At 31.7% G+C, this 13,583-nt stretch overlaps 1 protein-coding gene across 8 annotated transcripts in view; it reads right to left on the bottom strand.

Moving 5' to 3' along the window:
* LOC127715034 (uncharacterized) overlaps positions 1 to 12,627 on the bottom strand; it is a 55,899-nt gene extending 43,272 nt beyond the window's left edge. For 2 of the 8 annotated variants that reach the window (XM_052221054.1, XM_052221055.1), the window contains exons 1-4: positions 12,411 to 12,618; positions 5,123 to 5,340; positions 3,088 to 3,248; positions 423 to 673 (exon numbers count right to left, since the gene is read on the bottom strand). In XM_052221054.1, the coding sequence (XP_052077014.1) occupies positions 423 to 673; positions 3,088 to 3,248; positions 5,123 to 5,340; positions 12,411 to 12,477 (697 nt within the window). In that variant the 5' untranslated portion in view covers positions 12,478 to 12,618. Of the gene's footprint in view, positions 1 to 422; positions 674 to 3,087; positions 3,249 to 5,122; positions 5,341 to 12,410 lie in introns of all 8 variants that reach the window. The other 6 variants (XR_007988084.1, XR_007988086.1, XM_052221056.1 and 3 more) reach the window with 6 other exon arrangements.
* Between the last annotated feature and the right edge of the window lie 956 nt (positions 12,628 to 13,583).

The following is a 13,583-nucleotide window of genomic DNA, read 5'->3' as shown; positions in this document are numbered from 1 at the left end:
TAAATGAATAAATATAATAATAATATAGTATATACGTGTTAACAATCAGTTAATGTTTCACTGGTACATTAACAGTTTTCAATTATACTGATTATATCGAACATCTAACAAATAAGAAAAAGCTTTTTGTTCTTTCTTTCATTCCTTTTCCCTTACGAAAAGATTTACTGACGTACAAAAATAAGAACCCTCGAATTTTGGCCACAAGCTAACCGCTTTGCTATGCAAAATAGTAAATTTGCTGCGACGTACGTCAGAATGGGGTAGTTATATATGCTATCGTCCTTGAGTGAAAAATGTGACTATGTGTCTTTTTTTAAAAATAATTATAATATGGTTTGAAAATATCGACAATTCAATAACTTTAATTTATATCTAATTCAAACGGATCGCAATGTAAAAACGATAATTAGACAAGTTACCATTTATAAGCATGGAGTCCGATAAAACACCTCCAGTACGGTGAAGCAGAGACGATAACCGCCCAGGCATCATTTCTGTAAACCAATCGTTAATCAGAACAGTGAATTCTGGGTCATCAACATCATATCTCCCCAAATGCTCGTCTATTTCTGGTGGTTCCCGGATAACTAGAGGTCCAAATAAACCATCTGCATTTTGCATGCCCGCATGAGAATGCCAGTAGTGTGTTCCAGATGTGACAGCCAGGAACCTACAATAAATAGCCTAATTATTTCATGTAATTGTTTGTGTTCTCTCTTAGTAAGTCACAGCAATAAAAATAAATTATATTTATGATATATATATATATATATTTAATGTAGCTTCACTTGTTGTACATTTTGGTGAACGGAAATTTAATTACTTGGTTTAAATAATCAGTTATATCACACAAAAGTGAATTAAGAAGAGTTTAGATCGTTAAATGACATGCAGAATATAACATATATACAAAGGAATTGGAACGTAGAGTAAACAAATAGAAATACGAAGTATTAAAGAAATTTTATAAAAGGAAATTTCATTTTGGAATTTTAAATGTCACTTTGTCAAATTTTGTTATTAAGAATACTTTTATAATTTGAAATTATCAATGTGAAGTACAAAACTATTAATTCCGATTCCTTAAAATGTTATGCAATACCTCTTAAAAGTTGTTTTGAAGTCTATATTTTCCGATGTTTATGTTGTTTCTATCTATAAAAGTATTATACTACATTTTCCATGGAGACTGTGTATCCATAACAAACTTCAAATGTGACCCGATTTTAGGGTCATAATTCACCAGACCGATGGTTTATGAAAATATTGATTGATATGGGTAATGCATAAGATAAATGACGACTAACAGTACAGCACAACGAGAGTCACTAGTGGATCAGAAACTACAGATTCATCCGAACACTTTGATTTCACCTACAGTATTTGGTTAGATTATTTGTTAGTAAATCTTCAGTTTTCCTTGTAGTCTTTGTGAATTGTTAATGTTACGTTCTTTTGCTATTTTGGCCATCGTGTTGTCTGTCTTTCATAGTGTTTATTGACCTTTGATATCTCCCCCTCGTTCTAGAATGATTGATACGTTAGATATTTTATACTATTCAAGTACTTGACATGTGAGATCCTACTTTTTCTTTGAATTTTTATTACTCAGTTTAAAGGTTCTTTAGACCATTTTATCGGCAGGCAACGTCTTCGATTCAAAGTATATTTGACATTGCATCGGAGTAAAAATAAGTTTCATTTTACAATAAGTTAAATCATTCGCTTTGTCATATTTTGATTCTTTTTTCATGAAATATTGAGTTTTAAGCGGGATTTATACTCTTATGCTATTTATAACTAGATAGAAGCCGTATATCAATGCGTTTGCAAACTTAAATAAAATCTTTGCTAGGAGTTCAACAATGAAGAATTTAAAGATTATATTTGAAAATTTTATAAGTACACCTCATTATAATTACTTAACATTATTTATTTATGAGAATGTATTTGCGCTGCCTACCTAAACATTTGTTGTTATATTCATTGTTACCTTATATCAATTTTAAAATGGAAAAGGAGCTGTCAATATGACATCTTATACATAAAACCGCCATACGATCCCCATAACAACTCTTTTTACAATAAAACACTTACTTTTTTAAAAATAGAGCGTTCATGTAGGTGTTTCCGTGGTTTGGAATTTTCGTCATCTCATTGAATGAACTTTTGGCAAGAGGATTAATTTCGTGAATCGAACTTTAAGCCCAATATTGTTAATGTGTACAAACTTGCAATTGAGATGTATTGGTGGATTTTGTTATGATCGCAAAGAATGACAAATAATCCCCATACGAAATCACCTTTTACAATATACATAATTCTAAGACAGTATATATTCATTCGAAATGTAAATGATATTTTGTTTCATAGGAACAACACAGAATTACACATCCGAAACAAAATGGAAATAACACTTTCTAACGTTTATTTGTCTGAAGCGCTTTTCTAAATGTACCTACACCAGGAACGCCCAAAGCCGATTATTTGACAGTTACCGAGACAAGATAAGTTTTAACGTATTTTATTTGGTTCAAAATTACAAATGCACCAGACACAAGTTTTTCAACCTAGTAACGTCTTTTCCAAACCGAAACAGGCAAAGAGCAATATGACCGAAAAGGACCTAATAAATAATCAAATCTATTTAAGGATAACTTTGACTGAGGTAGTTGGAACCTTAGTTGCCTAATAGTTTCTTAATTTATAAAGGAACCATTAAGAAAGGTATATTATAAATCATGTCGGTACCGAACTCTAACTACTGAGCCTATGATACCCCAGGGACTCATAGTCCACAATCAACGGTATTGACCAAGTGCTATAGAAAAGAAGAAAATTATCACGCTTAATAATTGTATGAGTACTGTTTTTGGATTTACCTTGATCAGGAACGCTCGAAGCCGGATATTTGCTGAAAGCCGTAAACCGTTAATGACAGGACATATCATTTTCCAAGTGGAAGATCTCTTCACGGAGAAGGAGATAAGGAAACATTATATTCGAGTATTTGCCTTGTGACATAAGAGAGAACATTTATTGCTATTCAATTTTGCTCAAGCTAATGAAATGAAAGACAGATACCTGTACTGGAATGATGAATATTCAGGAATTGGACACTGTGTCAACATTGCCACACCATCCATATGTGGTTCAACATGTATTCCATGCCAATGAATTGATACTCCTTCACCTCCCAATAAGTTGTTTATTATATTCACAACTATTGTATCGTTAAGACAAACCTGCTCAAATATTATATGATCATGAATCAACAAATGTAAGCCCTTTTTTTAAAATTACATGAGACATAAAATAGCCTTTTGCATGCATCTAACACACGTACTTGTATATGTTTTATACTGAAATTGTCAACTCGTTTGAATATAAAAGATTTTAATCTTTACTCAAGATTTCAAGTAGATGTTTAGATATTAGATATGTTGCGGAATAACAAGATTAGAAGTAATTTTTTCGTGCAGGTTAATCGATGAATAAGTGTTCAGAAATTGTTCAGAAAGTGATTGTATATCGTTTAGCAAAGTATATAAGAGCATCTTTACACTATGAAAAAAGAAGTAATCTAATTTGAAGATAAACTCAGAATCAAAACAATTGCAACAATTAACATTTCTGAATAATTGAGTTTAAAGGAATTTCATCTCGTTATCTCTTTATTATAGTGATCATTCATATTGTTCGGAAAGCAGTCAATCATAACTGATCATACACTTTCCAAAATACTACAATCTGCAAAAACGTTTCTGCTTGCTGTTTCCTGTTTCCAAAATCTTATAGGTTTGTAATTTAAATAAGATTGATGGTAAATTAAAGTAGAAAGTGTAGAGGCTGCATTTTAATAACAATTTCAAGATTCCGTGTATATCTTTTATACGACTGATTTAAAAAAAAAAATTGTTTTCCAGAATCCTGGGTATTTTTATAATCATTGTTGCATGAAAAAGATTATTAAGTATTTTTCCTTGTGCATTGCACCTTTAACTACAAGGCATTCATCACAGCAAACGTTACTGTAGTTAAAACTGCAATCAGAAAACGATCCATCTTTTTATTCATTGAAATTACTTTTATGCAAATACAAAGTACGAAGGAAATAGGACATTGTTGGTGTGATTGAATTGCTACGTAATACAGAAAAAACGGGTGCGGGTTTATATTTATACGTTAGTAGTTTCATCTTTCGTTATTTGGTTGTGTCTTTACGTAACATGTGTTTTTACGTTTTATAATTTTGTTTTTATGTTCTTTAGTTGTTCTTGTACGTTATGTGATTTTGATTTTATTGATGCTATTTTTTTCTTATTTCGTGTCGTTTTATCTTTACGTTTTTTTATCATTTCCTTTATTACAAAAACTTGATAACGGCACTAGGCTTACAATGTCAGATCAGACGACTTTTGTCTATATTAGACTCATCAGTATGCTAAAATTAACAGTTGAAAAATTGATTGATGATTATGCATATGAAGAGTGGAAATGTTGAACTGCCGCAGACTAATTTCAAAGTTCGATACAAGCATACATTTGGTAATGTAGTAGGCCATCTAAAGGCTTATACAATGAATTACTGCTGCTATTTATTATGCTCGGAGATCATGACACTTTCTCAACGTTACTTATAGAATTCAACAACTCTAAATGATTCTGGCTTAAGATATAAAAACAGTTCAGTTGTGAACGCGCAGACATCAACGCCGAAATAATAACGTTTATCATATTTTTGCCACTTTCGTAAGTGAGATATAAAAAGAGAGAAATCAGCGGGAAAATGCTGAAACAGTGCATGCTGGCTCTTGGTGTCAAAAAAATATCTTAACTGAATGTATTTTAGAAGCCATCATAGAACAAATCACGCGCTAAGATAATTTTCAGATATGTATTGTAAAAGTGAATTAATTTATAATAATGCATTCCTTTGCTTGTCAAATTTCTAAAAATCAATGTTCGAAAAAGTAAATGTATGCATACGAATAAAATAAGAGTTTTACGTCAATGAGACAACAACGTTACGATTCAAGCAGATCAAGGACTCTAGAGATAAACAATCCTCAACAAAAACAGGTATACATGCATCAAAACTTGTTAAATGAGATTTTACGTGAATTCCAGGTCCTGGTAGCATCCTGTTTGCTGTCAGTATTGGACGAGTCGATCCATCAGCAGGAACGCAGTGTGGTCTCTTGCAATCAGAAGCGTTAAATGGGCAGTCGTAACATGCTTTCGATAATGTGTAATAGTATTCTAAAGTAAACGTATATTCGCAAGTCTTTCTAGTATTGATACCGCATGGACGTATACAGGGATGGTAACTGTAATCTGCAATATACCAACACCATAGCAATAAGAATCATTATCAAACTTTCTCATTCAAATATATAGTTCACTAAATAAAATAAATATACAAGGTCAATTTCTGTTATTATAAATATCTATGATATTCAATTGATAACAGATACCGGTATTTAATCCAAACTACAACCCAATCATAACACTATAAAACATCCCCAAAACAAACATAAACAAGCAAAAACAAAAATCAAACCAAAAAGGTATTCTTTTTTCATAAACAACAACAAAAAACACAGAAAAAACATAAACAAACACGAGATAAGAGAAGATAGATGAATACATTATGATTAAATGTATTTTATTTTTCATGTGTAATGGTGGTGTAAAGGGTAGAAAAAATCGAAAGTTGGGTTAATTTCAGAGAATGATCGAGATTCAAAATTTTCCAGGCGATCTGTTGAGTTCTTAAGAATTCACATATGGTTTATGCCAATACGCGAGTAAAAAATTGTCGCAGTATGTAAAGGACGGGCAAAAGATACCAAGGGATATTCAAACTCATAATTCGAAAACAAACTGACAATTCCAGGAGTAAAACGATAACGACGTAAAGACAAACAACAGTACAAAAAACACAACATAGAAAACGTTAGGATTGAGCAACATGAACATGATGAACCCCACCAAAACACCAGAGTAATATCCCTTTCATTGCGGACCATATTTGGTTAATATAACGGACAATTCCTAAGTAGAACATGCAGATGAGCCGGCAATGTACAGTTGTTTGTACGGAGTTTTGTGAAGTTACTGAGGTATCCAATACAAACTCAACATATATTGATAGCTGATATATTATAAACTTGGTATCATTGATAACATTTTATATAGACCTTTATTTTACATTTAAAAGAAATTGTATTCCTTTTTATGCACACCGCACAATTTTATTAAAAGCAAATGTCTTGTGTAAAATGAAATTTGTTTATATTTTTACAAAGATGACCCCCTGTGATAAATGTAATTTAAATCAAGAATGTCTAACATAATCCATAATATCAATTTCAACTAGCAATGCAAGGCCATTCACCTTCTTTTGGACGATATTAAATGGCTTTTTGACATAGCTATTTACCCATTCAATAGAAAACAGATCACTAGACTATTCTTAAGCTATTTACAATTTAACATTTGAAAGTTATTTGTAGGTAACAAAATGTAGGTTAATTTCAAAATGTGTTAGTATCTACTTGTCTGTTTTTTTTTCACGTGCAGTGTTTCAAAATCTACCTTCTGTGATGACAGTCCCTCACTTTCTATCAATAGAGATGACCAGGATATTGACGAACGAACGAAAGCGTAACTTGACGAATCGTACGAACCGGGAGCTTTTGTTTTATACATAGTAATGTATTAATCTAACATAAAAACCCTAGATGAACGACAGATGTATGGTAATTCGCATCGTCTGCATGAAGTTTAAAGAAGATATCACCTGTATCTGTATCCAACTCCTCTCATTAATAACTCAATGTTTTCTACAATAGCAAATGGTGCACTCAATATCCAAGCCTCTGCTTTGACAATTGAGGTTTCAAAAGGGGTTTTGATGAGTTTTGGGGGGTAAGGAAAGGGTGATAGGATAGATATTGAAGTTTACTATATTAATATGATTGATGATCAATACGTATATAACTGAACGAAATCGTTTCCACATTTTTAAGTTAAAAATAATCTAAGGTTTGTTATTGGGGATTGGTCTTTTTCTTTCATTTAGGAGGGGAAGGAAACATCTGAATTACTTTTATTTGTTTTCTTTCAATTTCAGCACATTGTTAATATTCTTTGTTAAAAAAGTTAATAAATAAACTTCAGATACAAATACTTTCCTGGAAGAACATGTTGAGACTTTAGGTGTTTTTCTTAACAATTGAGCCGAGCGGAGCGAGGCGAAACAAATGTATGTATTTCCTGCTAAAATAAATTATTTTCTTTATGGTAAGGGGAAGCGTTGGTTGTGGGTCGCCTGACTCCATACCTCCAGGTCAGAAAGAAAATTATTAACGTTAAGATGTACTAAAAATGCAACACTTGACTCCTAGATATCATCTTGAACCATCGAAATATATGCTCAATCATAAGTTTTGCGATAAACCATGTAACGAAACAACTATTAATTTCATCAGTGCTTTTATGATATGAAAAGGGGTATAATAGTTAGAAGAATTTCGAGAAAATCCTAAAAAAAACCTGAAAGACATCAAACCATTATTCTCTATTATTGTCATTCTCCATGTCCAAAAAACAAACAGAAGATGGTCAAGACTCACATGAATATAACATTAAATATTGATATGAAGTTTGAAGCCAAAAATTATGACACAATAGTTATAGATATGACATATGAATCAAGTGTTAGTCACTTCTGTTGAATAGTCAGATACTGATTTAAAGTATTTTATCAAATTATAGCTGTAATTTGTTTATATTTGAAATACAGAACAGCTAAAATATTGTAATTTTTTTTCGATGCTTTTGAAGTATTGAAATATTGAATACCACCCCTTCCCATACCCAAAATTTTCGAGGCCCCTATAATTTCCTCCTCCCTCCTTCAGGATGCAAATGACTAGTCCCTTGGCAAGGACAGAAATACCCTGGTTTCCCACATGAGTTGAGCAAAACTGAAAGGCAATATATCTGAATTCCGAAACAAACAAAGGTTGACGTACTATCATCTAAATGATATTCTTATCAATCATATGACTTGCTTTCTGATTATTTTTTATAAACCCATGATAGTTTAAATACTCAACTCCTTGAAACGTACTTCAACAATCTACGCAAAATTTTGCATGTTTATCAAACAAGCCATATCAGACGAAGTATGTGTCGGTCCATTAATTTTCCCGAAGGAACAGGTGTTTGGACTTTATAAATTTTAATCCTATCCACTATGGACTTACTCATTGCATCCTATCAACTATGGACTTACTCATTGCATCCTATCCACTATGCACTTACTCATTTTTTCTTCATCTTAATAGTTGTAAGGCTTTAAAAATATATTTAATGTCTTCGTATGCGTCATTAATGGATCACTTATGCCTTTAGTCTAGTTAATTCCCTTAAAAAATACCTTATTTTCTCTTATGACTAGTTTTTTTACACTAAAAAAGTTTTTTCCATCGTTAGAGGATGACAGATATGATAAAAAATTGTTTGCAACAGAAATATTTTTTGTTTTAATTGGTACAAAACGCGGTTTTTCTTTTTATTATAATCTGATAGATTTTTTTTCCTGAAACTTGAATACCCAATAAAAACACAGAGCAAACATACGATCGGACAACAATAATGTTGTAAAATATATCAATTCATCAAAGTTTTGCATTTGTATTTGTTTGAACATTGCAAAAGTTGTCGTTGCGCTCGAATAATCCTATGTGTGACGTACATTTCATCGTGCTTTCAACAATAACGAACAATCACATTGCATCGTATGATATGTAACACTTTCGGAAACTTGTAAACGTATTTCATTTACATTATGAAAACCTTTTTCTAAAATCGGTATATTTTATGCGTTTTTATCTATTAACGTGATTGCATTCAAATACACTTTACACATGATAACATCTTTTAAGTTTTAAGTACGTTTGTAAGCAAACAATTACCGCTCCCATTGCGTTCATTCGTCGAGATAAGTTCGTTCGTCAATATCCTGGTCATCTCTAATAACACTTTATGTAGTTTTGATATACATTTCAATGACAGAGAAACTCTATATAATACAGTAGACGAAAACGCGATAACAAAAAACGAAATCGTATTTACTGGCATATATTATAAGTTATCTACATTCATATCCCTAGATAGTTTAGGTATTTTAACACCACGAGGAACCCCAGTACAACCTGAGGCGAAGCCTTATAGTGTAAAGGGTACCGAAGAGCGTTAAAAGACCCATATCTACAGATATGAACGTAGAGAACGAATTTATCCCCAGTCTTAGTCCAAATCCGGAGATTCAGGTTAAATGCGCGTGAAAATCTTCAGGGTAATGAATAGCAACGCCCAGGTATAAGGATTAGCAATACCCGGGACTATGGGTTTTTTAACGACGTGTCATTAGCCAATCGAAATCTGAGAAATATACTAAGCTGGTGATAAATATTGATTTTACATCCTATACATTTCTAGGGATATCATTGGTTAAAAGCGAACACGTGGGAACCATGTATATATTTTTTCTTAACACAAGTTTATTATCCTTATTTTTAATATTAGGTCAGTGTCCGTGTTTTATCATGACCGCCAAGTCACAATTTGTAAAGGTAAACCATTATAGGTCAAAGTACGGCCTTCAACACGGAACCTTGGCTCACACCGAACAGCAAGCTATAAAGGGCCCCAAAATGACTATCGTAAAACCATCCAAACAGGAAAACTAACGGTCTAATCTATATAAAAAACGGGAACGAGAATCACTTATGAACCACATCAACAAACGACAAAAACTGAACATCATCTTTATGGTGTCAATTTCAGAACATTGTTCTTTTGAATCACAGTGGGTTTATTTACAAAGTGGGATTTTTCCTTTCCCGTAACAAGATATATTTGTTTCTACAATGGCCATTATTTTCAATGAAATAAAGTTTGACTTGTTATTCTAATCTTAGATAAGAATGTGAAATACTTGTGTAAAGGGAAGAACGGTTATTAGAAGGCATATACTCTATACAAAAAAGTATCAACAAACATACTGAACTGCAAGTTATATTCAAAAATGGGGATGTCAATAAAGCAGATTGTAGGAATTATTTATTATCCAAATCTAATCCACACAGCCCCGTATGTAAGCAGTTTTACAGTAAATCTGAAACCTGACTTTAGATTACTGATAAAACATGTAAAATTGATATTAATAATTAATTTGGAAAGAGGAGCATCGGAACAATTGGCAGACTCAACAATATAACTATGTTTGAAAATACATCTATGTTATTTTGGTATAGTATACTTTCAACAAAAATCCAGATCTTAAAAACTGAAAATAAACAAAGAGCAGACCTATAATTATTCAGGATGTTCTCTTTTGTAAGAGTTATGGTATTATATCTTGGCTTACCAAGAGAAATATCAGCACCTTGTATAGTTATCAAGCATTTTACATAATTTGATAGTTTTTCACACAAAAACGCAGTTCTGCATGGACAACAACATATGTGTTATTGAATAAGGCCAGATACTCAGACCCATTTAGTTTTTTCAATTTAATTTGAAACAATGGCCTTAACACGTTCGGATAGAGTTTTAGCTTTTCTTTTTTATTTTGCATTTAGCCCATTGACTGGTCTTTCGTTTTTTTTTTTTTTTTCTCAATGCGTTATCAGTTTATCTTCGACTAATTAGTTTTAAATGCCACCTTTGTATCTTACATCTCTTTTAAGCGTTGTGTTTTAAATTGATGAATTTCGGCTAACGGTTTTATTGTCCTTTTCTTAACATTTCCCGCTGATAAGTGTAGATGACAATGTTCAGGTCAACCATATCAATGTGTCCAGCTATCGGGGTGATATATTGGGAACTATTACAGGTGCAATAAGGAGGTTTCGACTTAAAGTCGTCAGTATGGCTATTGCCTTTGTCACTCTGCTCAGTAGCTCAGTGTATCACGGCTTTGCGATGTCAGCCGAAATTATTAGCGAGGTCACAATGTCTACGGAAAAGTAATCAACGACGTCAATATGTGCGAGGAGACATTTCTAAGCTTTCTTTCGTCGAGTTTAAAACTGTGTTTGCGTAGGCTTAGGAATAAACACCAGAAAAGCACGTTAAACAGATTATCGGGATTTTTTGCTGATAGATAAATTATCAGCTACTCGGTACAATGTGTAGAAAAGATAGTTTCTTTGATACATCTTTCCCAAATGGTAAGGCAAAGGATTTATATAAATGTTGAGATTTTCTGATTATATTTGTTATCATAATTCTAATTATTATCATTAGTACAATGTAGTAGTAGTAGAAGTATTCCATTCTCATGCGCAGCTCAGTAATTAACTCATAAATGAAGTTTCTATAGTGTTATTTTCAGTTGGTATTCCTTGTATTTATTGCAATTATGTCCATTTGGGTTGCTCAAACAATTTTGTCAATATGAAGGAACTAAAAACAACTGTCATACATGTTAGAAGTTCAGCTTGCTAAAAAACCAGGTAACTCCACCATTTTTTTGAGAAAATGCCTGTATCAAGACAGGAATATGACAGTTGTTTTTCAGTCGATCCGTTGGTTCATATAGTTGAGTCTTTGGTTTTGTCAAGTTTTATGGACCCTTTTTTTTGATACTACCTTGAGGTTTAGTATTTTTGTTCATAGACTTTTAAATGTAAAAGTGAAATAACAAAAATACAGAACTCCAAGGAAAATTCAAAACGGAAAGTCAAAATCAAAAGCTCTAACACATCAAAAGAATATAAAAAAATAGTTGGCATATTCCTAACTTGGTACAGGCATTTCTTTATTTAGAAAATGGTGGATTAAACCTGGTTTTATAGCTAGATACATCTCTCACGTTATGCAATGGTGTATGAGGCAATGGACTATAAACTGCTACATTTGTACAATACGAAAAACACAAAGGACCATTTAGAAAGAATAGAAGGACTAACTTCGAATTTAATATAGACATTTTGAAATTAAATGCAATAAGAAAAGTTGAAAACTGAACTTGTTCATAATACAATATGAAAGAAATATGAGTGGTATCAATTAGTTTTTTATTCGTTTTATCTTTGTTAAATATTTTTTATTTTGATGAGGATATATAAAACATAATAAAAACTAACTCAATTAGGGTTTCATGCTTTTCAATTTCACTGTAATCATGCAAAAATTTAAATCAAATAGATATTGTCATTCATATTTGATATCAGTTAAGGCATCACCAAAAAAAAAAAATAGACAAGATGTCTTATTCAAATATTGTTATTACTTTTATCTTTTTATCATTTTTATAAATATAATTCAATATTTTTTTTTTTAAATAGGTGTATAATTAATTGTGAAGTAGTAAAAATGATACTTACCATTAAGTTGGTAGTTTGCATTCACATACGAATATCCCAGCACAAACAGTATCCATATTCTATTCATCTTGCTATATAGTTTTTATAAATTTCGTTGTATCAAGGTAAATCATTTAAGTCTCTAGTAAAACAAAAATCAAATCAAAGACATAAAAGTTGTCAGAGTTATTTATATATGATAACTAACGAACCGAAACGTTCGACATTCAAACTATTTATATTTGCAAAAAGTAAAATATTATGTGTTTGACATGACATAATGCATGAAAAGAGACATTACTGAATGATACTGGTAATACATATTGAGTAAATGTAAATATATTTTAATTACCGTTTCGGTAATACACACTGAATATAAAAAGAGTACCAATGTACAAACATTTCTGTTAACCAATCATTAGGAACTTATGGAAATGGTGCCTTTGGTATATACTTTGTTCCTATCTTTTTGTTTGTTAATTTTTCTGATATTCATTAAACTAGAGAGCAATACATAAAGAGATGCTATTGTGAATATATTGTGTTACATAGACTACAAGTATACATGTAGAAAACTCCTTTGTTGACGAGAAAGAAGAAGAGTTAGTACATTCGAATATTCAAATCTAAAATCGAGTCCAAAAAACTTCTTATGTTTTTTTAAGATATTTCTACCTCTTCTATCTTGAAACAGCTATTGAAATAAGATGAATATATAGGAAGTGCATCAGAGTCCATCGATTGGCAAACTTAATTAACACAGACCAGAGTTTCGCCTTAGAAATTCTATTCATAGTAAAATTAGCAAAGCTAGATAGCTTTTCGACTTAAATCGATGTTTCAGAGATTAATACCCAGGAATCATTGCTCTCATTTTGTGCTAAACGTGGTGAATAGTTATGTAAACTCATAGATCGAAAACAAACTGACAACGCCATGGCCAAAAATAAAAAGACAAACAGACAAATAACAGTACAGATGACACAACATAGAACTAAAGACTAAGCAACACGAGCCCCACCAAAAACTGGGGGTGATCTCAGGTGTTCCGGAAGGTTAAGCAGATCCTGCTCCACATGTGGAAATTGTTTATCATTCGTTTTCCAAAATATTTGGAATTTCAGTGATATTTAAATAGTTTTGTGGTCAGAATGAATTATCGATAGATAACCAAAAAAAAAAATCAAAGAAGGG

This window comes from Mytilus californianus, unplaced genomic scaffold, assembly GCF_021869535.1.
Source record: "Mytilus californianus isolate M0D057914Y unplaced genomic scaffold, xbMytCali1.0.p SCAF_9, whole genome shotgun sequence".
Classification (NCBI taxonomy): Eukaryota; Metazoa; Mollusca; class Bivalvia; order Mytilida; family Mytilidae; genus Mytilus; species Mytilus californianus.
Note: the sequence above shows the minus strand (reverse complement) of the source record. Positions and strands in the feature narration are given on the sequence as shown.